The sequence below is a fragment of the Gaeumannomyces tritici genome, assembly GCF_000145635.1.
Source record: "Gaeumannomyces tritici R3-111a-1 unplaced genomic scaffold supercont2.1, whole genome shotgun sequence".
NCBI classification, from domain to species: domain Eukaryota; kingdom Fungi; phylum Ascomycota; class Sordariomycetes; order Magnaporthales; family Magnaporthaceae; genus Gaeumannomyces; species Gaeumannomyces tritici.
In genome coordinates, this window is record NW_008804545.1 from 7436534 (window position 1) to 7462782 (window position 26249).

A 26249-nucleotide genomic window follows, 5' to 3' on the forward strand; every position below is an offset into this window, starting at 1 on the left:
CCCTTACCCCCCCCCCCCCCCCCCCCCCCCACCTTTTCGGACCACCTCAAACGTAAGCGGAGCACCTTATCGACAAAACGGCTCTGCAATCAAGGGTTCTGGACTCTGGCGACAGCAGTTGGCCGTAGCTGTGGCTTTGCTCAAGCGTGGAATGCGCGCGGGTTGGGGGCCAGGGCGTCGAGCGTGCTTGGCGACCTGGCCGTGATGCAGCCCATACCATTGACAAACTCGGGTCGCTGCCGCTCCAAGACTGACGACTTGGGAAAGCTGCGGTTTGGCGATGCCAGGCCCTTGCGGAAGAGCACGCGAGCGCTGGCTCAAAGAAACAATACTGCAAGAAAACAGGCAAGTGTAGTATTATACGACCATATTATCATTATTGTTTTCTAAGAAATCACAGTAAATCTTTCACACTCTCTCGCTTCGCCTGCCGACCATTGTGCCGTTCCCGACGTTGGGGTCAGTGTAGATGGACACGGTGTCGGTGCTGTTGTTGTAGTCAACGCCGCAAGCCTCTGTGAATCCCTTGAACATTCCCGTGCGTTCGGCCACGTAGCTTTCGAAGGCAGAGCGGGAGCAGGTGGTGCCTGGACCATCCGCGCAGGTAGGGATGGGCTGCGGAGCACTGTTGACGAGCACACGATAATACTGACCGTCGGCGAAGCCGTAGCTACCTGAGCAGTTGAGACGCTCGATGGCCAGGTTACCGAGGAAGGGGATGATGTGCGAGGTACGCCATGCGCGACGATGGTTGATGCGGTCGAGAGGCATTGTGTCATTTATGGAGGCTGCGCTACCGCCTGCGAAATGGTCCGAGTTGTTGAAGAGGCCCATCGCAACCATGGCCATGGGCGGCATCTCGCGATGGGTGACACTGACGTACAGATCCTCCCGAGACGAAGAGCGGTCGTCGGACAAGAGGAGGTTGGCCGTGGCGTTGAACCAGGGCATGCCGATGGAGCCCACGACCGCGTTACCATAGCCCGCGTTGTAGAAGTAGCGCAGGTCCTCGGAGTACTCCCACGCCAGCCAGTCGTCGGGGGTGAACAGATCAAGGTCGCAGAAGCGGGAGCGGCCGCGGATCACGGTCTCGTAGCCGCAGAACTGCATCATGCCAAAGACATCCTCAGTTGTGAAATTAAAGCCCGGGGCCACTGAGTTCAGGCGCGCCTTGATGGGGTCCGTGAACCTTTCTTGAAAGGCTGAGGATTCGTCGCTGCCCGCGGACGAGGAGTAGGCCGGGCAGCCCTTGTAGGGAGTAAGCCCGTCGGCGCCGGACTGCTCCGACTCGTAAATGCTAACGACATTGATGGTGTTGTCGTCGAGCTCGAAGCCGCGCACGATGGAGGCGGCGGACCGGAACGTGCGCTCGGCCGAGGAGGCGTAGATCTTGGGCGGGACCTTGAGATGTGGGTACCGGAAGAAGAGGTCCACGCCGAGCTGCGTAGCCTGCAGCTTGCCGACGCGAGTGAGGAGGCTGGCCTCGGCCTCAGAGACGGGTGCTTCCCAGCCTGCAAGGAAGTTCAAGTCGGGGACCTTGGACCAGTCGACGGTGCCCGTCTTGTTGGACAGCTTCTGGACGAAGGGCTCCATGTAGGTTTCGAAGTCAAAGTCGTTGGCGTAGATGGACCCGTGCCGGATGAGGTAGGCGGCCCGCTCGGCCGTGCATCCCTGCGGCGCGTCAGGCGAGGCGGGCGGGTCCAGAGGTTCAAAGTACGGGGAGATGCCGGTCAGATGGTGCAGCGGGTTGAAGCGGTACTGCGAGTTGAGCGTGCTGGCTACCGCGAGGGAGGCCAGCAGCACAACCGCGCGGGCAGGCGAGAGTGGAGAGCCCATGGTGTTGTCGCACGGCTAGAGCGAAGGGCGGGCGACTTCAACGAGATTTGATGGTATGGGACAGAAGTTAAACGAGGGCACGGCTGGTATAACAACATCAGACGCCATCTCGATGCTGGCCCCGGGTCGCCCGGAATTGCCAACTTTTCTGTTGTTCCTGCTTCCTGCAAGGTACGTGGCCAGCGTTGGACGGCAGTTGCAGGAGTCGCGAGCGTCATTCTGGTCTGGGGATCGACAACCGCCGTCCAGGGTCGCAGCCAATCGGGATGTTGTCGTTTGATGTTTGCTGGCGCAGGGAAGGAAAATTTCACGGCTCAGTTGGCTGACGTCACTACCCGAGTCTGGCGGGTTAGGCACCCGGGCAGGCGCACCTGCCCACTAAAGCCAGTAAGACATCGGACCACAGACGCGAGGAATACACGGCTGGGAAGTCGGCTGGAATTATTACAGAGAATATAGCTCGTAACATTTGGGCCAAGTTACGGAGATGGATGCTTGCAGTGGGGTTCCATCGTTATTACGCTCCATCTCCCTGGCGTTGCACCCTTCCCATTCTCTGCCATTCTCCTCGTTTGATCATTCTCTAGAGTCCCCGGCGATATGTCATCCAACATTTCACCCAACCCCTGTGTTGACTTTTCACCCCGATCGGCAATGACCCGGCGTGAGCATGTTGAGGACGAGATCAGCCCCCACGCGCCCGGCCAGCTGGCTCGCGACCAGGATTTCGACAAGCTTGGGCGGCGCGTACCACATCAGCATGTCGGCCTTTGCCGGATCCGAGAGCGATGTAAAGATTCCGTCCTGCGCGCGCCAGTCCTTAGGTAACACGCCCGGGTAGGCATGCGTCACTTTTGATACAAGGCACATGCGCCAGGGGTGTCGGCTTTGGCCGCCGTGGCGCGTAGCTTGGGCAGCAGCAGCAGCGGCAGCAGCGGCACGAGCAGGAACGAGTCGACTGCCTTGACGCCGAACGACAGCTCGCAGCCGCTGGCAAGGCTGAGCCGGAACTCGGCCAGCGCTAAGCCTGCTTTCTCGACTACCGTATGGAACCGGCCCAGGGACGACTCAGCGCGGTCGCGAACGTCTTGATCGACTCCGTAAACACTAGGCCGAGGTCAAGACTCGAAGGCGTAGGGTTCCCGCCTAATGCTTTCTGGGGCTTCGCGGCGTTCGCCGGCTCGCCGACCTCGACGTTGCGAACCGCTATTATCAGCTTGTCGGGGCCGAGGCGTGCCACGGCCGGGAAGAGTATCCGGGGGCCAGGCTCTCCAAGGCCAAAGGTGAGACTTCATTTAAATTTGGTTCCCACTCCCATCTCTGGAGCCAAAGGCTCGTCAAATCACTCACGCACCATCTAGGATGGACTTGGCATGTTCACACCCTCTTCCCATGCACACGAGATAACTTCTAGTGTCGCCGGTAACGTGCGCCTGGGTGCACCAATACGAAAAGAACGCCCATGCGGAAAGATTAAACCAGGGTATCAGCCTTGAACCATGGATCCGCGATTGATATACACCTGCTTTGGGGCGCCATCTCGACCCCAAACACCAGAGCCCCCAGCTTTAACACTGAAATTTGGGAATTGTGTTTTCCCCATCCACCCAATCGTGAATTGGGCGAGAGAAAGGCTGCGGCGCGAGGTGCGGCTCAAATCATTAAATATCAATGACATTGGGGGCTGACCACACAGAATGGCAGCACTTCCCAGGCACTAGAAATTGCAGGGGTGGTTGGGGGTCGAGGCAGGAGCGCGTGAGCTGAGCAAGCCCGAGGGGATGTTTTACGCAATAACTAGGACAGCTCGCCCTGCTCCGTTCGCGTTATCATGCGAGCGAAGATGCTTACTGCAAATATCTCAGTACCCGCAGATATCTCGCCAAGAATAGCCTTGTCACCGAACAGAACGTCATCCCACACATGACTGACGCCAGCGGTCCGCAAAGAGTTATCTTTGAAGGCCTGGAGGTGGTCATCCCCGGCTTGGAATGGGTGGCATCACCCGAGGGTCCTGAAAAAGGGCCGTGGTCAGCGACAACAGCAGTTGACGTGGATGGCTGTATCGGACAACCTCGCGGCAATGCCTCCAGCAAGCGCATACAGCTGGGACCTTGGGCGATCCTCGCGGCCGCCTTTTTCCTCGGCGCCCTCATAGGCAGCGCCATCGTGGGGGGTACGCTGGGCTCCGTCCTGTCCACCCGACCTCCGGCTTCGCCGTCCGTACCCGGCGGCCAAACATTGTCCACTTCTCTAGCCTCGGAAACTAGGACGGAAAGCACCACCACCACAGCCACCAACACCTCTCCCGCGGCCTCGTCAACGCGCACCTCGGCCACAGCCTCACCGACGACGAGTGGCGCGGCCCCTACCCTACTGGCGAACTTCGAAGTCGTGCCGCCGGGCAACATCAGCACGCTGGCCTTTGGCTGTCCGGCGCAGGGCGGGGACAAGGCAGCGACGGTGCATGGGGTGATATTCCGTATCGAGTGCTACAAGGACTACCTCAGCTTGTACGACGGGAAGGAGGCGCCGGGGAAGATACACGACATCGCGGCCATCCTGGCCTACACTTTCGAAAGCTGCGTGGCGGCGTGCGTTAGCTACAACGTCCTTTCGGCGCGGCTTGAGCCCCCCAGGCCGTCCTCGCTCGTTTGCCGCGCCGCCGTCTTCCGCCGGAGGCTGGCGGGCGATGGACCATTTGCTGACACAGGCGGCAACTGCTTCCTGAAGAACGCAACTGTGGTGAACGAGGGCGGTGGGTGGGTCAACACGGACGTTGTGACGGGGGTCCTGATCCCGGGGACCTGACGCCTTGCCGAATGCAGGTTCAAGGCATACGAGAAATGAGGGGGCAAAACATTATGATTATTACTCCCAGGTCGAAGTAAATTACAGCGAGGCAGCCTGGAGAGAGCATTTCTCTTGGCGATTTCCTGAACCCATGCTATCATGTGACAGATGCTTTGCCCTTATGGGTCCCAGATCGCCCTTGGCCAGAGCTTATACACAAACCAAGCCTTTCTCACGTCATATCTGGATGGAGAACTCCAAGGGTCTCTCCAAAACTCTCAGATCAACACTGCAGCAAATGCAACAGCGCCGGCAAACATGCCCAGTCCGACAGACCTCAAGGCCGAGCCGCCGCTCGCCGCCACGGGCGAAGTACCAGATGCCGCCGCGGGCGAGGTACCAGATGCCTTGGCCGGCGCAGCACCAGAACTCGACCCGGTCGCGGCAGCCGAGGCCGAGCCTGCCGCGGAGGAAGCAGGCGTCTGGCCGGCGGTGGCGGCCGGAGCCTTGCCGCCGCGCAGCTCGGGCGGCACCGTCTGCTCCTCGGCGCGGGTCTTGCCCTGCTCGTTGACCCAGAAGATGGTAGGGTTGGCGGTGCACGAGACGACAGGCATGCCCCCGGCACCCCCCTCTGCCGACATCCGCTCGGCCAGCTCGGTGCACTGGGCCATGACGGCCTCGGCCGTGCTCGACGCGCCCGCGTACCACGACGCGATCCTGGGCACGTACGACTTGTAGTCGGCGCTCAGCGACTCGGGCATGGTGGCGGAGCAGAGCCCGCCGTCCGTGGCTTTGAACAGGTTATCGCCGGCCCACTGTACGAGCGCCGGCCCAGGCGTGGGCATGGTGAGGTAGACATCCTCCAAGGACTTGTAACACTCCGAGATGGACGCAGGGGGCGTGTGGGTGCGGCTGCCGCGCACGGCGAGCGGCCTCGGCGGCGCCGTGGGGATGGGGAAGCGGAGGTCGAAAACCGCGTGCGGGGCCTGGGCCTGGGCGGCGGCGGTGCCGGCCAGGGCCGCGACGGATGATAGGATGGTGGCCGTGAACTGCATTTTGGGTGTTGGTGCTCGACGAGGGGCTGATGGAATTGTGCGTTCGGTTCCGTGTCGGGTCTGGAGCCTCGAGGACGCTGGTCGATGCTTGTACTTCCACCGGGTTTGTAGGCTGTTGAAAAAGGAGTGTGTGCCTGTGAGCCTGGGCAATGTGAAAAGAAGCGAAGCCTGCCGGACCGCCCTTCCTTATATGGGCCTGCTCGGTCCTCGCTGGCTCACGATGCTCCACGGCAGCGGAGCAATGTTTAATTCCAAGTCGCTGGCTCCGAATCCCCCTGAATTCACCACGCGGAGCCGACCCCGGCAGTAGCAGGCAGCCACTGGCGCTAATAGGCCACGACTGGCCTTGAACCCATTCTTTTACAGCTATAATCCATCAAAGGTGGAGCAGTGAGGCCAGACATCGAGACCAACATCTATTTGAGTGGTGCGGAATTGGGGATGGTTGGTGGCCCCAAATGAGCTTTTGAGCGGACGCATGTCTTTGCCGTTCCATTCGACCCCTGTTGAGGTTTGAACCGTGGTAGATTGTTGGCTTCCGAGCCGCAGGCCTGGTGCAATGGCTGTATTCGGAATGCTGTACCTCAGGGGCCAGCATGATCAGCCAGCATCGTGGGCCTTCTTCTACACAAAGCAGCAGTCCATTTAAGCTCTTCTCTTCTACACAAATTGCTGTCCAGCCCGCATGTCCCCACCGAGCTCCAGTCGCCACTTCCAATCAGTCTGGCCAGCCCCAAAGCCCTGTCCCGCAGCGCCCCGCTGCCTCCTCACCAGACGGGATGATTTCCTCCGGTATCCTGCCAGGCGCGAGCAATTGCTCATTTTCCCCCATCTGATATTGTTTGAACAAATACCGGCCAGGCCCCAACCTCCGACACATCAACGTCCTTCCCCTTAGGAGCAGCCAATTGGTGCCGGCTTCGCTGCATTCAGCTTGTTGAACAGCAGCCCAATGTCGGCCAAGTTGACAGGCTCTTGCGCGCGGCACCATCCCTCCGCAGCCGGGAGACGTTCCTCTTCTGTATTTCGATTGTACCCCGTGTTAGCAAACTCAACGACACCTTCCACGAAATGCTCGTAGAGGTATCCAAACGAAAGTAACTTTATAGGCTACGCACCGAATAAAGCTCTGACGTAGTCCCTACGAACGGTCCCGTTGACCTTGTCGCCCAAGGCCGACATGAACAAGGCCGTGGCTCCGACCGCGAGCCTTTCTTGATCCTTGGTCAGGCCAAAGCCCGGGTTTGATGCCTTGGCCGCGACAAGCCGCTGCACAACCGCCCTGGCGGCATGCTCAGGGTCGATGACAGGCTCGGTGAACCACGCGCGCGTCGCGTTCCAGATGGTGGGGTTAAAGCTGTGGTTGTCACCGAAGAAAGCGTCGTTCCGGCTGAGGCTGCTGTCATGCTCGATCGCTGGAAAGACACGCAAGGAGCGAGAGCATTAGCTACGTGAGCTGGAAAACAGCCAGGACAGCAGTTCTCTCACCGTTGTGCTTGTTGATATCATCGAGATGGAAGGTGTTATTGTTGCCCGTGGTCGATATGGACAAGCCCATCGTCACCAACTTCTGGATTGTATCGCGTGAAAAGTTTATCCCCTCGTCGACGGCCTTGAAGTATTGTTCAGCCGAGATGTTGAACCCATCGCGGGGAAGGTAGCCGTGGTTCGCGAGCGCGTTCAGTCCCGGGCAGGGGCTGCGACCTGCATGGCCAGATATGTGAGATGGTCATCTCCCGATACAAATCATTGAATTCATCGTGTCAACTTACGGTCTCCTGGGCCAGGAGCTTTCCAAGGGTGATCGTCGAGGCCCATCGGGCATCCACCAGCGGTGGTGAGCCCGATGACAAGGCCGGCCACAAAGAGAATGCTCCCCTTCATGCTTGGTGAGGTGATGGACTCGTCGACTGCTTTCGGGAATTGTGCTTTAATTATCAGGCTTGATTCCGAGCTCTTTTGCCTTGAGGGTGCGCTCTCAGCTTCACATACACAGAAGGAGTCGGCGGCTCACTTGTTTATATGCCTTTCTCCCGGTGGAAATCCCGCCAGCTTGATATCATCTGCTCGAACCGTCAGAGGCTTGTCGTCGGCCCTCGGCGCAATCCTTCACCGTCTTTTCTCGCCCGGAGTCCGTCGGCTTACGGCGATGATGCCGCCAGCGCACAGCCGACATGCTGACATACTGACAAAGTCCATTACAGGGAGATGCGAATTTGGAATTTCTGTGGCTATGGCCCTCAGAAATCCACCTCGGCCACAGGGATCAACGATATCGGCGCCTGCGCTAGCCTTGAAACCAATGTTAAAGCAGCCCGACGTTGCAGGTCAGCCCACTCCAGTCAACATGATTTGGAAAACAGCCGCGGGCGCAGGGCAAATCTCACTTAGTGATTATTTATCAGAACGTCAATCCGTTATTACCCTCTCCGCCCTTATTCGTGGCAATTGTCGCTCCGCTGGAGGCCCAAGGCAGTCCAGTGCCCCTGCAAACGTATCCTTTAGCTCCGAAGGCATAATGAACATGAAATTCTCGGCTGCATTACCTCAGCCTCGTGCGGGGCAAGCCACCAGCATCACCTCGCAGTACGCAGTGTGGCTGCCCGGTCACCACCAGGTGGAGCTATCCGTCATACCCCGCTCTAGATGTCGTTGTAACGACGTATTTCGTCCCAAAAGAGACCGAGCACATGCAATCATATATATTTTACTGCAGATAGGGTCCTCGCCCAACCTTTTGACCGATGACCTCAGCACCGATGGGTCACAAGCCGGAGACAGCCAGACGAAGAGTGGCTAGTACCCGCAGACGTTACACTCGCCTATCGAAGGTTCCGCGGCTAAATAGACCGTGACCAAGGAATTAGGAGCTATCAAGCCAATAAATACACCCCCAGGTTACATTGTGCGAAGCCAAGGTCATAGTGATGCCTTTTAACAGCAAAATCATAGGAGCTCGCATGTGCAGGATGCTGTGCCCACACCACCAAAGCGAATAGCTGCACGCCGCACACGCACGATGCTACTCCGCAAAGGTCCCCTCGGAGCAAATATTGCTTGGTGGCTTCGTATCTCGTACTTGGCCTTCCTACATGCGGCCGTTCCGTCTTGGAAAATATCTTGGTCTCTACTGCTGAGCTACTTAGTCCTGGTGGTTGTCGCGAATATATAAGGGTGCGGATGTTGCGCAGGTCACTGCCGTGTCTTATTTCTTGCTCACATGGCTCGGGATCCAACTGCCGCTCTCATACTTCCAAAGTCTCATTCAGTTAGCCCGAGTCATAGAGTATCATATCGGTCCCTCAGCATGATATCAACCAAGACGCTTGTGCTCCTCATAGGGGCCATTACCTCTAGGACTGTTATGGCCGCCCCCGTGGAGGCTCCTACTCCTGCTCCTCCCCTCGTCGAGGCCTCTCCAGGGCTTGATGCCGTCCCCAATACGGTTCCTACACAGCTCCCAGAGACCCAAGACGCCAGCGCTCCGGGCATGATTGAGGGAACATACATACAATTCTGGAAGGATCCCGATTTCAGAGGCCAGACCATCTCCACCATTCTTGACAGAGGACAAGGGGCCTGCTGTAAGTCCACGGAGAGAAACTTCGGCGCCGTCCATAGCATCACTGACCTTTCCCATGGAAATGTAGATTCCTTCCGGGGCGATCGTTGGAGCCAGTGGAACAAGGCCATCTCATCGCTTAACATCCTCGAAGGCGGACCTTGCTGGCTCTATGAGTTCGTAACCCTTCCAGCCAGATATTCCTTGCTTTTCCTATTCTTATTCTGCATGGTGCCAAGTTCTTCATGTCAAACTAACTTCGATGTCAGGGGTTTAAGCTGCAGCGTCTCTTCCATTGGTCCCATCCGAAAGGACAATCCGATCCCTGACTTGGGGGTGTATGGCTGGGCCAAGAAAGCTGGCTCGATCTCATGCAGCACGTAGGCATCCAGCTAATTATAACCAGGCTGGTGTGTGGGATTGGAGTGCAGCGTAGCACTTGAGGGGTGGGGGAGTGAACCACAACTGCGTATGGGAACCAATGGTGCCTACAGTGGTGCCCCCATGATGTTCAGCTAGCTGCCAATGGTGTCGGTCGTAGAAAATTCGGGATAATTTGTTCCAAGTCTTGCTGCATCTCTCCGAATTGGGCGAAAGTCCATTTGGTTGTGGTCGCCTCAGGCACGTGGGCTGAGCATGTATTTCCCGTTGCTGCCTAAACTGCACCTCCAGCCTACCCTGCCCTTCGCCTCCTCAATTCCCCATGCCTACTATCTACTCTTATCCTCAACACGAATATTCCTCACCTACCTGTTACCATCTGACCAGCTGGGGAAAGGACACGTGAAGATGGACCCTATCAGCGCGCTTTCCATCGCGACAAGCATCATCGCCTTTGCCGACTTCGGAAACCGAATCACCTCCGTCTTCAGCGCCTTGTCCGAAATCCGTCGATCGGATGACGGTCTGCCCAGAATGTGCTCCGCCCTTGTGGCGGAGGCGAATGCACTGTCTAGTCATGTGGAAGCCGCAAAGGAAACCGTCTTGAACCTTCGGGCACGCTATCCCAAACGAGCCAAGGAGTTCGAACGCCTGGATAAAGACTGCACGCTGGCTGGACAAGAGCTGCATGCCTTGCTTGCCAGCCTGAAGCCTCGCCCAGGCACGGACTTGAAATCCCGCACGTCTCAGGCCATCACAGCCGCTCAGGGGCTTCGGAAGGGAGGCGACATCAAAGCATTGGAGGAACGCTTCGGCAGAATCCGACAACAAACACAGTTGAGCGTAACAATGTGCATCTGGTAGGATTCTCTCCACCGGCATGGCGCTTACAGTTTCCACAGCTCCTTCATCCGTGCCGTGATTCCCGTAATCCAAGATCCTAACCTGCTGCACGGCCCGCACCGGCTACTAATTAGGGAGGATGTCGAGGTGCTCAAAAGCCAACAAAAGGCGACAGACAGGAAATTTAACGAGGAAATCCAGTACGACGCCAGTCCAACGAGCCGAGACCAGCTACAGGCGCCCGGATCCCGCCGGAGAAATGTACTATGGGAGTCAACAGCACCAGCTCTGGAATTCGCCGGCCCGGTGACCCATGTACCGCAGCACAGTGACTCCAGCAGCCCTCTGGTTCTCAATGCACTCAGCACCGTTCAGCAGAGAATTCTGGAAGGTCTGATATTCGAAGATATGGTGGCCCGCAAAAAGCAAATCCAGTCACCCTTTCCCAGGACCTTCGAGTGGCTCCTTAGAAGCAGCCCTCTCGCATGTGGTGAAGCTTCTCTGCCCCAGCACAATCCTCAGACACACTTCACCAAATGGTTGGCAGCCTCCAGCGACACCCCATTCTGGATCACTGGCAAGCCAGCCTCGGGGAAAAGTACTTTGATGAAATTCATATGCACAGACCCGAGGGTGAAAGAAGGCCTGAAATTGTGGTCTGGGAGCCTTCGACTCGTCGTATGCGACATTTACATATGGAACGCGGGGTTCTCTAGGCAAAAGGATCAACTTGGCCTCCTGCGCACCATCCTATACCAGATTCTTCTTCAAGAGCCACAGCTTTGTTACCATGTCGCTCCGAAGCACTATCTGTACTTTCAGCTCCCTGTGGACATCATTCCTGATTCCCCCGACTGGACCGTCGATCAGCTTCGAGACGCCATCACCCGAGTTGCGTCGGCTGCTCAAAGCTCGCATCGCTTCGCCATTTTCATCGACGGTTTGGACGAGTACGAAGGCGATTTGCCGGACCTGGTTGAGTTCCTGAAAGGGGTGTGCGAGGGTCCTGCCGTTAAGCTATGCGTTTCCAGTCGCCCTTGGAACGTCTTCAAAGATGCCTTCCATACTTTTCCCTCGCTCAAAATGGAGCTTCTCACCAAGCCCGACATTGAGGAGTACGTGCAAAAGCGAATGGCAGGGAGTCGGGCATTCCAGGAGCTTCGGTGCATTGACGCATCAAGTGTAGACAACCTCGAGTCCCAGACCGTGGAGAAATCAGAGGGCATATTCCTATGGGTGGTGTTGGTGGTCGAGAGTCTCTTGATTACCGCCCAGGACGACGGTAACCTTCAAACCATCTGGAAGGTTTTTCAAGCATTGCCACCCGGACTTGATCAGCTTTACAGTTCGATGCGCTCCCGGCTCGACCAAGCGAGGCTTGAGCAGGCATCCAAGATGTACCAGATTCTTTTCCAGTGGAAGACCATCAAAATAGAGAACCAAATGATGCCCGACATCGACTTTTGGGTAGCGGCGAACCACGACGAGGACCTTACACCGCCGACAAACAATTCAGCCCAAGCCACAATCAAGCCCCTCCTCGAGCGGCAAGTCGGTGGTTGTACCGGAGGCATGGTCCAAATCGTCATCAGCGACCGTGGATGCTTCGTTGATTTTCTTCACCGCACGGTTTATGACTGGCTGAAGGAACAATGGACCACATTGATCAACGATGGGCCGGCGGACTATGACCCTGCCATGGTCATTGCATCAACTCTCGCATTGAGAGGTTGGTGGGAAAGTTTCAGAGATATCTTCGCCTTTGGGCGACTCTGTAATGAGTCGTTAGCATCCAAGGCTGCGATGGTTCGCATCGTCGACGGGCTCAGGCCCGATGATGTCCAACAAAGTCTGCGTGATATCGCCCCAATCTACGCGACAACCAACACGCCCATGCTTACCTCACAGCTTTCCGATGAGCAGTCGCGGGTCTTGATGGCCATCGGTTACGCTTGGGCGCCGTATCTCGAAGCTAAGCTCGAAAATGGCCTGCTAGAGCAAGTGTGCGGGTTCCCCAGACGCCGTCTATTTGGGGTGCCAATGCCATTCAAAAGCAAAACTCCAAAATACCTGCTACCGGCTCTCGCGTATGCAATAACGCCGCCGGTTTCACCCCATATAGAGTTGGATCATATCACTCGAACAGTCAGGGTGCTTCTACAGATCCCATCGATCCCTAGAAAGGAGATTATAAAACAGATTCGGCAGCAGTCATATGGGCAGGGAGGGCAGAGCAGGTATAAATGGGAAATTTTGGAATTGTTAGAGGGGAGATCCACCACGAACAAAGCTGGGTAGAGGGCTTGGTGGGAGACGGATTGTTCAAGGGCAATGAACCGATTTTGGGCCAAGTTTTCTTGACATGCAATTTACTAATATCCATCAATTAATCCACAAAATATCAGCCCCCCTCCAAAAGACCGGTTAATCCGTCTCACTGTTCATCCCCAGTCTCGCCTCCCTCAGTCTGGTCGAGATCAAAGGGGTACTTGTCGGAATCGCCGTGGTCGACATACTTGTCGAAGCTGTTGCCCTCGCCCTCGAACTCGCCCATCAGCAGCTGCATGGCGTAGCACTTGGTGACCTTGCCGCCCGTGACGCTGTAGGCGACGTCGGGGCTCTCGAGCATCTCGACGCCCTTGACGGGGTCGGCGGCGACGAAGAGGCGCGGGGACGAGCCGTCGGCGTAGCCGCACATGACGGGGTAGAAGACGTTGTAGTCCGGGTCGACGGCGAGGTAGTAGTAGCCGTCCTCGGCGTTGAGGTCGTCGGGCGACAGGGCCACGGGCACGGCCTGCTTGGGGATGTCGGCCTCGTCGCCGACGAGCAGGCGCGAGACGCCGACGGCGGCCATGGTGTTGGCGTAGTAGTGAATGAGGCGGGTGGCGCCGTCGGCGACGACGATGTCCTCGTACGTGGCCCACATCTCGGTGCAGTACTCGATGTCGGCGTTGGGGTCGACGGCGTAGATGGCGCCTGTGGCGCAGGCGATGAACATCATGGAGCCGTCCCGGACGGTGAGGAGCGAGTACTCGTAGCCGTTGCTGGTGTTGTAGGGGCTGTTGGGCATCGAGGTCGGCGTGTAGGTCAGCTCGGTGACGTTGGACTTGACGGAGCTGGTCATGTCGCGGATGGTGCCGTTGGAGGGGGCGGCCGTGGCGTTGCCGAACTTGGTTGTGGCGCGGCGAAGCTTGGGGAAGGCGGTGCCGCGCGTTTCGATGCTGGCGTCGTTGCCAGAGCCGCTAGGCTCGGAGGCGGAGTCGTTGGGTTCGGTGCCAGAACCGGTGGGGTCGGGACCGCTGGGCCCGGATCCAGAGCCAGAGCCAGATCCTGAGCCCGAACCTGCGCCAGCCTCAGAGCCGTGCGTTCCCTCCGGGTCGGTTCCAGATCCTGTACCAGTGCCTGGCTCGGAGCCTGAGCCAGTTCCAGAACCAGGGTTCTCAGAGCCTGTCCCGGCCCCGGGATTCTCGGACCCAGAGCCCGAGCCGGTTCCAGCACCCGGGGTTTCAGTGCCAGAGCCTGAACCAGGGTTCTCTTCGGATCCAGAGCCAGGCCCAGTTCCGGAACCTGAACTGGAACCAGAGCCTGCATCGGGACGACCAGGAAGCTTGATGCATCCGCGGGCGAGGATCATGTCTCCAGTGTCGTGCAGGGGCTTGCCCATCATCTTGCCAGCGAACTCGAGGAAAAGCACGTTCCTCCAGCTGATCTGCGTGCAGATGCCCGTGCAGCAGTTGACATCCTTGAAGCCGGCCGAGAAGGAGCCGGCCGGGGTCAGGCTGACCGAGGCGGCGACCTGGGCGGTGGCCTTGATGGAGGGCTCGTCGACGATGCCGCCGTCGAGCTTGAAGCCCGGCACAGCGATGCCCAGCTTGATGCCGATGGGCAGGCCGAGCTCGGCCGAGATGACGATCTCGCCCTCGGCCTCGAAGACGGGGTTGAACTTGGGATCCCAGCCGGCCTTGTTGCTCTTGGACGAGTCGAGCAGGTCGAGCGTGGCCCTGCAGCCGGCCAGGCCCATCTCGGCGCCGGCGAGCAGACGGCCCTTGGCCAGGGCCGTGAAGCCGACGCGCACGCCGGCCTCGACCCAGGGGCCGATGGTGATGACGCCGTAGCTGAGGCCGGGCAGGCCGACGCGCAGCAGCGTGGTCTTGATGTTCTTCTCGTACCGGATCTGCGCGTCCACGCCCAGCTTAAGCTTCATATCGGCGTCGGCCTTGACGTCGACCGTGGCCGAGATGATGCCCGTGGGCAGCCAGGTGACCTTGCCCGTGATGCTGATGGAGCCCGAGGCTCCGCAGCCGACACAGAAGATGTTCATGTAGCCCGAGAGGCCCTCCTTGCCGGCCTCGACGGCGCTCTGGTCGCCGAACGACTTGATGAGGATGGCGTCGCCCCACGACGACGTGACCTGTTTGGTGCCGCCCTGCAGCTTGTTGGCGTCTGAGCCGGGCTTGCTGGGGTCGGGCAGGCGGAAGGTGATGTCTTTGTTGAGCGTCGTCGTCGGGGGCTTGCCGCCGTTGGCGATCAGGATGATGGCCGAGGCGGGGTACGTGATTGGGGCCGTGACGACCTTGACAAACGTCTTGGCGAGCTTCTTGAGCCACCCCCAGCGCTTGATGTTGAGGTGGTCGATCTCAGACAGCCCATCCGCATCCCTCTTTGCCAGATCCATGCCATCCATGTCCATCCCGGGCGCCATCATCTTGACAAACTCGTTAAAGCTAGCGCTGAGGCCGCCCGCGTCTCCGAGGTTCTCGTCGAGATCGGCATCGAAGTAGTCGCCCCAGCACGCCGTGGGGAGACCGTACTTGGTGTCCTCAGGCGCGTAGCAAGCGCCGGTCTCTCCAAAGTTGCTCGTCGAGTTGCCGTCGTCAGTCGTGGTGAAGGTGGAGTTGGATCCTGCGCGGCCGGTGGGGAAAGGGGCGCGGGAGGAAGTGACCGAGCTGGCGTGCGAGAAGGTTCCAGAGGACGAGGCAGCATTTCCTCCGGAGGGACCGCTGGAAGAGGTCGGGGAGGGAGCGAGAGTGGCGGAACGGACCGACGTCGCGGAAGCTGTCGAGTCGCCGCTGGGCCTCGGGGCGCGGTTCGGCTCCCACCACCCCCAGTTCGCTTCTGCCTTGTCCATAATGGTCTCAGGGTCCTTGAAGGAACCCTTGACCATGATGACGAGCCGTCCTGGAAGTCGATTGCGGTGACGCTGAAGAAGCAGCGATCACCGTTGGCGTGGCCCGCGCACCCTTTGGTGGAGGCGATCAGGATGAGGTTGGAGTCCCAAGTCTTGACAGCGCGGTCGTAGGCCACCTTGCTAGAGAAGGAAACAGCGCAGCCGGTGGCCGTGCAGGCGACATTGGTAACATAGCCGCAGTTGTCCAGGTTGACGGACGGGGCGCTGAAGTGGTATGTCAGGAAACCGAGATATCCAGACTTGCGCGGGTCTGTCATTGGTGTCGAAGTTAGTAAACATTGGTCAAGAAACACATCATGCCATCTGCTGATCTCCCTTACCAGGCGAGCCATAGTACAGCTGGTTGCCGCTTCCAACATCCACAGGAACGACGTTGCTGATCTTGGACGTATCAGTTCCCCAGTGGATGGCGGGCTTGAGCTTGATGGCCTCAGCCTCCTGCGAGAGGATCGGGCCCGACTTGCTGCCCCAAGACGAAGAGCTGCTTTGTCTCGAGGAGGAGGACGAAGGCTTGGCTGTGGGGCGACCAAAGACTTCCTCAGGAGGGCATTCCGGCTTCTTGGCAGGGCAGCCGTCTTGAGGCTGGGCGTAGACGATGGTGACCTCGAAGCCGCCCGGCCGTTCGATGGACGAGTTCGCCGGCTGTTGGGCAGCCGGGACGGCGACAGCTCCAGAAGCCGCCCAGAGAAGGGCGGCAGCGGAGAAACGCATGGCGATGGGAGACGCAAGGGAAACAAAACTAGGGAGGGACTGAGGGATAATACCCTCGGGTAAGCTAACTGTACAAAGGAGTGACCGGAATCGCCTGTCTTGTGCGAGTGATGGATAGGCAAAACATGGCAGTTACGACGGAGCTATGGTGGTGCTTTTATATGATGCCATTCAGGCGTAGCCATCGTCGGCTTCCGCGACGAAAAGCAAAGCGAACATGGTCTAGAACTCCAATAGCGCCAGAGGTATTTTAGGTGGCACTAGGCATGCGATGTGGCTTGCTGAGCGTCGGGGTTATGGTCCTCCAATTGGGTAAGGCTAGAGCGTTGGACTTCAGCTACTCGGACCAATGCGTTGTGGCACGTTGTTGAATATGCTAGCGCGGGGGGCGCGATGGCACCCGCGACGAAATCAGACGGCCGCAGGCGCTCTCCCGAGGGCTGCGTTTTGGTGGGACCAGATCCCAAAAGCGCGCCTTCCTGTCTGTTGAGAGGAATCATGGTGAAGCTATTCGGAGTCTGTTTTTCCAAGCGAACCCGCAATCGTCGGAAATCTAGACCGCAAACCACTTCACGCGACTGTAGTTGCAGCTACCCACCAAATCGCCAGGCGGTGACACAGTAGCCAGGAAGGCCACCCCCTGACTGGCACATCGGCCCATTCGATAGCAGGCAGTCCCAGCTGAGCGCTTTAGACTTAGCACTCACTAATCCATACGGCGACTCGCGGGTTGGGGACTTGGCAGGACGATGCCTGATGCGAGCACAAGATGAAGAAACTGATGGCGAAGCGGAAACGATAAACCGACTGTGATGTGATGGGTTGTGCATCTCGTTTGTGACCGCACTGTTGGGCCCCGCAGCACGAGGAGGCTGACACTGCTGGCTAGGAAATGGCGCCGCGTCACTGCAAATTTGGCATGGCTTTGACATGGCCTTGATATGTCTACCCTTGACATGGGATACCAGGTCGATTGCGGGCCAGACCTCTGCGCACACGTGCCGGCAGCGGCCTCCCTGGACCGTTGATAGGAATCCCGACTGTTGGCGGCAAGTCTTCACGTTGGCAGGTGATGGACAGCTTGGGCCAAGCGCCAAGCTCGCTCATCAAACCCAGCAGGTCTCGGAAACGTCACGACATCGGACGACGACCCGCGGACGGCCCGAGCTCAGTCGACCGCTCTTTGCAGAATCACAGCAGGCAAGGCTGGCCTGGACCAGTCTGTTCGGGTCCATTGCTTTTCTTTTTTGCCTTGCTTTTGTTTTTCTCATTCGCCTACCGCAACATCCCTCCGCCGCCACTCGCCCTCGACAGATATCGAACTAACGCTAGCAGCGGCCACCAAATTCATGCCTTCATGCTGCCCATCCATACGGCTGATGGCATCCAACAGGGCGGCACGCCTCCCGCTGTCGCCCGCTGTCGCTCCAGCGCTCGGAGCAGCATGATGATCCACAAGCCGCGATCCGTTCCCTGTCCGCTTTGACGGATGGGACGAAGACCCACCACCATGTGTTACATTCCATGGAAGATCCGTGGCTCGCCGCCCCAGTGAGTGCTTAGCGATGTTGCACCATCCCCATCTGCAGGTCCCTCCACCCCCGGAGGGATGGGAAATCATAGCATTTTCCAGCACAAACTGCCATTTTGCGGGTTCCATCAAGCGCCCCTTTCTGTTTCGATATTTCCCGGGGGGTCATTTTGCCGATGTTTGGTAGCCAAGGCCACCGGCTCGCCGCCCCGCGGCGCTCGAGATATCCATGATCGCCGCCGCGGGGAATGCGGATCGAGCACACGTCCGGACGAATACAAAAAGATGGCTGCCTCTGCGTCCTTGGTCCTGCTTGCTATTGATCTTCATCCCACATCAAGCAGGCTCTCTCTCACTCTCTTCCACTCTACCTTCTTTTTTGAGTTGATCTCAACCTTTTGCCAAGTTCTGTGAACTTTTCCATTCTCTCAGCTCTTTACCATTCCTCTTTTTTAATCCCTTTACCTCTTCATCGTCAATATGAAGGTTACCACCTGCATCGCTATGATCCTGGCTGCGGCCACCTCCGCTGCTGCCCTGCCCATGGCGCAGCCCATTGGCAGCACCAGCACCGCTCTCCAAACCCGCCAAAACCGCAACAACCAGAACAACCAGAACAACCAGAACAACAACAACGGCAACGGCAACAACAACAACAACAACAACGGCGGCGGCAACAACAACGCTGGTGGCGCCGCCGGTGGCGCTGCCGGTGGCGCCGCCGGCGGAGCCGCCAACTTCGGAACCTGCGTCCCTACCATCGAGTTCGCCCTGGGCCGGCCCGGCCGCCAGGCGAACCAGGGCACGTTCCTGCCCGTGGACCCGGCCATCCTGCGCGGCCAGTCCGACGCCCTGGCGCCCGGCATCATCATGAACCGCGTGTGCGATCAGCTCAACTCGCGGACCTGCGGCGCCAACCAGGCCGCCATCCAGCAGTGCCTGTCCGCAAAGGCCCAGGTCGAGGCCGCCGGCACCAGGGACGCAACAACCGCGACCCTGTTTAACAGCTTGGTCCAGTAATGTTCTTGGAGGGGTTGTTCTTTCGACACGTTGCAGGATTTTATGATCTGTTTTGTTTCTCCTCGCTGGAGCCTGTTTCTTGCGATGTTTTGGGCGGGGTTGCGTCTGCTTTAGCTCCATGGTGTATGCTCCTTGGAGAGGCATGGGCCGACACAAAGTGTCTTTCTAGGATCATGAGAGAGAAAGAAGATATTTTGCTGTCGACAGTGTGTTCATTTTTCTTGCTTGAATGTGCCCCCTATCTTTGTCCTCGTTCTTTTGAGTGGTGGCCTTCTACACAAGACCTCTGATCCGGCCATGGAAAGGGCAGCAATTCGCCCCAGTTTTTCCACCAGCGAATTTCTCCGCCAATAATCTTGATATTGTGTCCTGCATATTCCCATTGTATTCTCCATTCTCTCTGGAATATCATCAACCCGTAACCGGACAAAAGAAGGCAGGAAACTTGGACCCGGGATGCGGAGGCCTCACACGCCGGCATAAGACGCACTCAGGGCCTCAGGCCCTGTTCGTCACAGGATATCTTGGCACCAAGTCTGGGCACGGCACGGCAGCTCGGTTCTGGAACACGCTGCAAAACGCGATGCAGCCCCTGGCCCAGATTCTTCGCTCGCCGCGGAGTGAAGAGTCCGGTGCGGGGGGGCCGCAGCGGGAATTGCCCAGCTTTGCTCTGGGACATGCTGGATTAAATCCGACTCTGCTTAATCCTAGGTATTGGATCGCAGCGCCAACCAAAGAAGACCAAAGAAAAAGAATGGAGTTGGATTAAGCTCAATGTTGATCTACGAAAGCCAATTCTGCCAAGGTGAGTACTTTTTTCTGTCGACGCCACCAAACCAAACGAGCCCTCCTGCAGCGATTCAGTGCTACCTGGCTTGCTGGATCGTGCAGGTCCAGCTTGACTCGACGCACTGCACCAGCTTGCCCTGTGCTGACTCCAGGCCTACTGCTTACGCCACCGCTCCTAGCATCCCAGTAATCTGCCTAAATTCGACCGGCGATCCGCTGTCGTTCAGGGACCCGACCGCAGCACGTGCCGCAGCCTGGCGCCCCGTCGGGGCGTGCATGCCGCTGGTGAGGAGCACGTAGCGCTCGCAGCTCCCAGCGCCGGGGACGCACGCAGAGCCGGGGGACGCGAGCACACACCCACCCATGTCGGCGCTGAGCAGGACGGCGAAGACACCCCCGCCATGTCCCGGGAGATGCCGGACCGCGCCAAGGTCCAGGACGCCGTGGGCCAAGGAGAGATCTGGCGCCCGGCGGGCCGGCTTCTCTAGCGCAGGCGTGGTCATGGGCGCGGCAGGCGAATGGGCGCGCAAATGTTTGAACAGCACTGGCACGGCCTACAAGGCGTCAAATTCGCGCCCTCGATACCCGGAAAGTGCATCTCAATTTCCTTCCTGTTCTCCTTCCCCTTTAGCTCGCGATGCGACCATTTGACTCGATGACGTGGGAGAGCTTACTCTAGTCATTCGTTTCTCGTCTCTTGATCCGTTTTCCTAATGTCTCGGCATTGACGGGTTGGGGATGGTCTATCACGCCCTCCAGAGAGCGAGAAACCTCGCGCGGCCAGTTCTTCGTGACGCGGCGATGGTTGGTATGCCTCCTGGCCAGGCCTAGGCTAAATATTAAGAGATTGCTTACCGGACATCCCCGATCTCTACTAAATAGGATTCTTGGCTTAGGCGGCCACAAAATGTTAGATCATCATGACACCAGCCCGCAGATCGAGATAAGCACACATAAAGTTCAACGAGGATCCATGCATCCGCGATGGAATGGGCCTACATGCCCGATGCTGAAGAAGGGGGTTTTTCCCTGTTGACAACGAATGGTCGATTGAGCAAGGTCGGTATTTTCACCATTTCCATAGGCGGGTGGCTAAGAGTGTTGGGCCGGGACCGAAAAATGTGCTTACTCTGGGCTCGACGCGTGGGGAGAGACAGGCAGGGGACGTCGCCCACGCGATTAGCGCCAAGACCTCCCACTGCTGGCCCTACACAATGCAGCTCCCTCCAACGAGCGCCACAGACGGGCGGCGCCCCATCGAATGAAAACAGTTGGGTGGCTCAGTGCTGCAAATGCTCAGCCTCACAGGCGCGCCAAGACGCCTTAACCGCGCCCAGCACAAAGTCCAGACCCGGATTTTTTGGGCTGTAGTAATCAGCATGCATGCAGAGCTAGCGACCGATCCTGGGCCAGGAAAATCGTACTGTAACGCCGACGGCATCCCAGGGCCGGCGCAGTCGACGGATCTGGGGAATTACCACAGAGGCATGTGGAGGAGTCTGGCGATACCGTCAGCAGAGAGAGCGAGGAAAAGATGGATATACTTAAGCCCCGGGAGGACGGTCTCGAGGTGGTGCTGGGGTTGATTCCAAACACACAAGAACCATTTCCACCATCTCTATTGCTTCTCTCCAGAGTCATCTGGAGGCAAGCACACAGCGTCTATTTAGACAGTATCTTTTAACGACGATAAAAGAGCATACTATCACGGAAACTCTCTATACTTACCCTTCCATCTAGCTGCGGCACCATGGATTCCGATCTCCGCAAGCCGCACATGGCCGTTCGCCATCGGCCTCACCTCTTCGGCCGGCTCCTGCACGTCCTCGCCCTCCTCCTCCTGGCGCTCACCTTTTTCCTCTTCATTCTCGTCTGCATTTCCGGCACGTGGCTGATGAAGGAGGACAACAAGTGGCGCCTGGCCCTTGGCAACTTTTCCATGGTGGAGGTGAGTATCTATGGTCCCCGTTTCTTGTCATGTCTCTTTCAAAATGTTCTAACGTTTCCCCCCCTCCTAGTTCGACGGCATCATTCCCAAGCCCAACACCAAGGACGAATATAGCGTCAAGATGCACCTCACCCTGGCCAGCTTCGGCTGGGAGTACCTCAACGCGACCAAGAAGGAGATGCAGGCCGGCATCGTGTACCAGGGCTTCGCGCAGACGCTCAAGTTCCCCGACCACCTCCGCGACGTGGCCAAGCGGCTGGACCTGCCCTCGTCCGACTACGACTGCCTGCACCCCAACCAGGGCACGTGCCGGAACGACTTCTTCAACAAGTTCCGCGACGTCAAGGAGATGACCTTTGTCACGTGGGTGCAGTGGCTCATCGTGCTGCTCGGCCTCTTCTTCCTGCTCGTCGTCTTCGTCAAGGACGTGCTCATCACGTTCAAGAAGAGCTGGATGAAGTGCCACTGCTGCTTCCTGTCCTCGCTCTGCCCCAACCCCAAGGGCAGCGCCGAGGAGAACGCGACCCTGCCGCCGTCCTTTTGGGACGGCCTACGCCTGTACTGGTACGCCACGGGCTTCGTCTACATGTTCGTCGTGTCCATCATCCTCACCGTCCGGTCGCGCTCCATCGTCGACGAGCTCAAGAAGAAGAATGTGCCGGGGGCGCGCGTGAGCGACGTGTTCCTGGTGCTCATCTGGTTCGGCGTCGTGTGCATGTTCGTCGCGGTCGTGTGCATGGGCATCAGCAAGCTCTGCAACCGCGGGCGCGAGAGGCAGGTGTTGGCCGAGGCCAGCTCTGCCGAGCGTGCTCACAGCAGCCACAGCCACCTGCCGCCCGGAGGGCCGTATGGGGGTCCGGCCCCGCAGCACCACCATCACCAGGAGCCGTACCCGGCCGCCTTCATGCCGCCCGAGCCGAGCATGCCGTCGCAGGTGCCGCACCCGGCCAACGCGGGCGGGTTCAACGACGTCAACATCACCACCCCGCCCACCTACGGGAACAAGGCCTCGGAGAACCCGTACGAGAAGTCGTAAGGTGGGAGGGGGCTTCATATGGGGTGTGTGCTGGCAATCGCGGGTGTGCGCGACGGCTGGACCCTAAGAGGAAAGCAACTCGCTGCTTCCGAGGTGGTGGTTGGAGGGGCGAAGGCGGGGGATGCATATTGGCTTGGTATTTTCCTTTTTTTCATTTTGGCTGGGAATTCAGGTTGTCACACCACCACTAGCGGTTTGTTGGATTGGGCATTTTGCATGGCGGCATTTGCACGGGCTTAGCGACTTGGCGTTTTTCTTTCTTTCCGGGATTGGCGCAGAAAAGGGCGATTGGTGAAACCATCAAATCTTCATGTTCACTACTTTTTTGAAATTTCCTTTGTTTCCCACGAGATACTTGGTTCGTCAATACAGGATTAGTCGAGATGTGATCCGTTGGTACCAGCAAGAAGGGCTGCATGTGCCGATCTGGGCACGGCGGCGGCAGAGTAAGCGTGCAGTCAGCTCCCGCCACAGGAGCCGGAATCCTTTCACCCGGTCAACCTGTCATCCAACGGGCGTCGGTCAATCTCTGACACCTGCCAGAAGGGCATAAGGGCATAGGCGAGTGCGACATTAGCACATCCCACGTATCAATGCAACGTCGGTGACGCCCCGTTCCTGCGGCAAAATAGGGATGAGGTGGTGGTATTGTGACGGCAGAGAAAAACACAACGGTCGCGATCGCTTCTACGGCATCTAGCTCCAACTACCACTACTTGTGCTTGCACGGCTTCCCGCCCTTGTGGGAAATGGGCGCGTAGAAGCTGAAGCGGTCGCTCGGGTCGTACTTGTCCTTGAGCGCCGCCAGCTTCTCGACGCGCGCCGCGTCGCCGTAGAACTGCCCCTCCTCCTCGTTGCCGTACCCGTAGTTGACGTACACGGCCGCCTTGCCGGCGCGCCCGCTCCCGGCCTGCAGCATGTCGCGCAGCCTGCCACCCAGCTCCCTGGCCCGGACCTCGACGTCGGCGCCCGAGGCGGGGTTGTACTGGATCAGCGGCGCGTTGAGCAGGTTGCGGTCGCGGTGGGCGAAGGCGGTCGAGGACGCGTCGACGGCGCGCAGCCCCTGCGACGGGTAGCCCTCAAACATGAAGATGGAGCCGTGGAAGGGCGAGTCGGCCGGCCCGACGGCCGCGGCGTAGGCGGCGTAGGCCTCGGCCATGGTGGCCGGGTCGTAGGCGTCCAGGTAGATGGGGAAGCGCGGGTTGGCCAGGCCGGCCTTTTGGCACGGCGGCGACGACAGCGACACGCCCGCCCAGCCAGACACCTGCAGGTAGTCGCCCGTCTTGGGGATCGCGACCAGGGGCCCGATGTCGTGGAATGGCTGGGTGTACTCTGGGCTGACGGCCTTGACGCCCTGCTGGATGATGTAGAAGATGATGATGGGCTGCGGGGATTGTGGTTAGTCAGACTGGCACGGCACGCAAGACAAGTCGAAATGGCATTAGGTTGCCGAGAGGCAGAGAGCTTACGTTCTTGGGGTCCATCGAGGCGTCGTTCAGCCAGTACGACCAGTTGATGAGGTCCCTGGACTGCGTGCCGTTCTTGAGCAGGTGCTCGTTGGCGGCGCGGTAGACGGCCTCGACCTTGTCGCCGCTGAAGATGTGCGTCTCGATGGCCCAGTCGCGCGAGATGACGTCGTAGATCTTGAAGACGGCCGACGTGACGACGCCAAAGTTGTGGCCGGCGCCCTTGAGCGCGTAGAACAAGTCCGCGTTCTGGTCCGCGCTGGCCGTGACGGCGCGCCCGTCGGCCAGCACCACGTCCAACGACACGATGTTGTCGGCCACGAGGCCGTAGTAGCCCTGCAGCCAGCCGTGGCCGCCGCCGAGGGCGGGGCCCATGATGCTGACGCACTCGCAGGTGCCCGTCACTGTTTGCTCGTCGCTTGCGTCAGCAAATGTCTGTCTGCCAACGGACTGACAGAGGGTGCGGGGGGGCCGTGCAGCGACTGCTAGATAACTGACCTGTCTGCTTGTTCGCCGCCCATAGCGCGTCGATGAGCTCCTTGGACCTGATGCCGCCCCCGACCCTGGCCGTCTTGCCATCGGCGGCAATCTCGACACTGTTGAGCGACCGGATGTCGATCTCAATGCCGTGGTCCATCTTCCCCAGGGTCGTGAGGGTGCCGTGCGCCGTGTTGGTGGCTAGGAACGGCAGCTTCCTCTCGTTTGCAAACTTGATCTGAGCGGCGGGCAAAAAGCAAATAGATAACACGTCAGATTTTGCATTTCTCGTATCACCAACGGGCGCGGAATTCCCACGCCAAGGAAGAAAAAACAAGACAAAACAGATGAGGGAAAAAAAAGAAAAAAAAGCAAAGGACCGACAAAGCGTCGGCAAAAAGGGGAAGGATTTGACGAACCGTCGCAGCAACATCCTCCTGGCTCCCAGGCACCACCACGGCGTTGAACTTTGGCGGCGACAGGTTGGACCACCGCGCGGTCCGGCTGGTGAACTCGGCCGAGCCGGGGAACACGATCTGCGCCCCGGCCGACAGGCTGGCTCCCAGCTGCGCGACGTCGTCGCTCCGGGGGCAGAAGCCCGAGGCGCAGGCGAGACCGCCGACGCCGCGGGGGATGCTCAGCGACGCGACGGTCGTGGCCAGGACAGCCACCGCGCCGAGGGCGCCAGCGAAGTCGGTTGACCGCATCCTTGACGTCAGGGATGATAGCCCGGGTGGCGGGCCGTGCGGTAGCGTTGGTGGTGGTTGTGGTTGTGGCGGCGGTGGGAGGGTGTGATTCCCGCTGTTGCCTTTTCCCGCCTCAACCTGAAGCTCGCACGGTGACATGCAAAGAGGGACGAGCCCATAAGAGAAGGACTGCTATACGGGCGGGCCTTCTTGGTCTTTGCTTCTTATTGCGTCTCTGCACACCTCGGGGCCTGGAGCTCAAGTGGTCCGGGTCGGTGAAGAAGCAAAGGACCAGGCGGCACAGCAGAAGTGCTGGTAGCAACCTGCCGTTTTATTGCACCCCCTGGGCGGGCGAGGCAGCACCGAAGATGCGATCGGTCACTTTCGTTTTCCCCCCACGGCACCGTGATAGGTCATCTCGCCCAGGCGCCCGCCTCGGCGAGGCTCCATATCTGCACGCCAGAGTCCCCAATATTTGCCCAGCCCCAGCAGCAGAGGCACGCAGCGTAGGTGCGGTGGCGGCGGCGGCACTGCCTGATGCGTGTGTGTGTGTATGATGGGCCTTACCCGAAGCGGGTGTGGGGTGAGGGTGTATCGGGCGCGGGGGGGAGGGCAGGGGGCGCCGCTCAAATATGACGCCTCCTAGGGGTCGCTACCCCGTCCGGCGCAATGCTCCCGCCAGCGGACCGCTACTGTAAATGGTGGGCCGTCCTTCGGGTGGGTGGCCCCTCGCTCCCCGCCGCATATCAGCTTGCCGGATGGGGAGTCTAGCTCGCTGGCCGGACCCCTACCTTGAAAGCGAAGAATCAATAGTTGCGAGCGCAGGTGGCGTTGAGGCGCTCGATTCTGCAACCCACCTTGGTGCACGTTTGCTGGGAGGGCTGAGATATTGGCGTTGTTGGGGAGAGATGCACCGAGATGGTGGCA

At 59.0% G+C, this 26249-nt stretch overlaps 11 protein-coding genes across 11 annotated transcripts; 5 read left to right on the forward strand and 6 right to left on the reverse strand.

Moving 5' to 3' along the window:
* Positions 1-344: 344 nt before the first annotated feature.
* Positions 345-2121, reverse strand: GGTG_02350 (repressible acid phosphatase). The gene has a single exon (XM_009220122.1). It carries the CDS (start codon positions 1834-1836, stop codon positions 409-411), a length of 1428 nt encoding a protein of 475 aa, XP_009218386.1. The 5' UTR covers positions 1837-2121; the 3' UTR covers positions 345-408.
* Positions 2122-2596: 475 nt separating this feature from the next.
* On the forward strand, positions 2597-2958 carry GGTG_02351 (hypothetical protein; the record flags this gene model as incomplete). The annotated part of the gene is made up of 2 exons (XM_009220123.1): positions 2597-2660; positions 2714-2958. 2 exons carry the CDS (start codon positions 2597-2599, stop codon positions 2926-2928), a joined length of 279 nt encoding a protein of 92 aa, XP_009218387.1. The 3' UTR covers positions 2929-2958.
* Positions 2959-3598: 640 nt separating this feature from the next.
* GGTG_02352 (hypothetical protein) lies at positions 3599-4753 on the forward strand. The gene has a single exon (XM_009220124.1). The coding sequence runs from the start codon at positions 3760-3762 to the stop codon at positions 4645-4647; it is 888 nt and encodes a 295-aa protein (XP_009218388.1). The 5' UTR covers positions 3599-3759; the 3' UTR covers positions 4648-4753.
* GGTG_02353 (hypothetical protein) lies at positions 4665-5863 on the reverse strand. The gene has a single exon (XM_009220125.1). It carries the CDS (start codon positions 5682-5684, stop codon positions 4908-4910), a length of 777 nt encoding a protein of 258 aa, XP_009218389.1. The 5' UTR covers positions 5685-5863; the 3' UTR covers positions 4665-4907.
* A 434-nt stretch (positions 5864-6297) lies between these two features.
* Positions 6298-7688, reverse strand: GGTG_02354 (hypothetical protein). The gene is made up of 4 exons (XM_009220126.1): positions 7457-7688; positions 7173-7388; positions 6803-7099; positions 6298-6703 (listed from the first exon to the last, which is right to left on the reverse strand). Exons 1-4 carry the CDS (start codon positions 7566-7568, stop codon positions 6579-6581), a joined length of 750 nt encoding a protein of 249 aa, XP_009218390.1. The 5' UTR covers positions 7569-7688; the 3' UTR covers positions 6298-6578.
* Positions 7689-8904: 1216 nt separating this feature from the next.
* On the forward strand, positions 8905-12893 carry GGTG_02355 (hypothetical protein; the record flags this gene model as incomplete). Its single annotated transcript, XM_009220127.1, has 3 exons — positions 8905-9426; positions 9919-10487; positions 10605-12893. 3 exons carry the CDS (start codon positions 8905-8907, stop codon positions 12766-12768), a joined length of 3255 nt encoding a protein of 1084 aa, XP_009218391.1. The 3' UTR covers positions 12769-12893.
* Positions 12884-16466, reverse strand: GGTG_02356 (hypothetical protein). The gene is made up of 3 exons (XM_009220128.1): positions 15979-16466; positions 15690-15908; positions 12884-15648 (listed from the first exon to the last, which is right to left on the reverse strand). The coding sequence occupies exons 1-3, from the start codon at positions 16367-16369 to the stop codon at positions 12905-12907; spliced, it is 3354 nt and encodes a 1117-aa protein (XP_009218392.1). The 5' UTR covers positions 16370-16466; the 3' UTR covers positions 12884-12904.
* A 1747-nt stretch (positions 16467-18213) lies between these two features.
* GGTG_02357 (hypothetical protein) lies at positions 18214-19942 on the forward strand. The gene is made up of 2 exons (XM_009220129.1): positions 18214-19725; positions 19889-19942. Exon 1 carries the CDS (start codon positions 18381-18383, stop codon positions 18918-18920), a length of 540 nt encoding a protein of 179 aa, XP_009218393.1. The 5' UTR covers positions 18214-18380; the 3' UTR covers positions 18921-19725; positions 19889-19942.
* Positions 19680-20566, reverse strand: GGTG_02358 (hypothetical protein). The gene is made up of 2 exons (XM_009220130.1): positions 20384-20566; positions 19680-20320 (listed from the first exon to the last, which is right to left on the reverse strand). The coding sequence occupies exon 2, from the start codon at positions 20210-20212 to the stop codon at positions 19871-19873; it is 342 nt and encodes a 113-aa protein (XP_009218394.1). The 5' UTR covers positions 20213-20320; positions 20384-20566; the 3' UTR covers positions 19680-19870.
* Positions 19889-23105, forward strand: GGTG_02359 (hypothetical protein). Its single transcript, XM_009220131.1, has 4 exons — positions 19889-20513; positions 20592-20768; positions 20867-21657; positions 21728-23105. Exons 3-4 carry the CDS (start codon positions 21460-21462, stop codon positions 22691-22693), a joined length of 1164 nt encoding a protein of 387 aa, XP_009218395.1. The 5' UTR covers positions 19889-20513; positions 20592-20768; positions 20867-21459; the 3' UTR covers positions 22694-23105.
* On the reverse strand, positions 23027-25711 carry GGTG_02360 (FAD binding domain-containing protein). The gene is made up of 4 exons (XM_009220132.1): positions 25056-25711; positions 24658-24874; positions 24163-24563; positions 23027-24077 (listed from the first exon to the last, which is right to left on the reverse strand). Exons 1-4 carry the CDS (start codon positions 25479-25481, stop codon positions 23406-23408), a joined length of 1716 nt encoding a protein of 571 aa, XP_009218396.1. The 5' UTR covers positions 25482-25711; the 3' UTR covers positions 23027-23405.
* Positions 25712-26249: the final 538 nt, after the last annotated feature.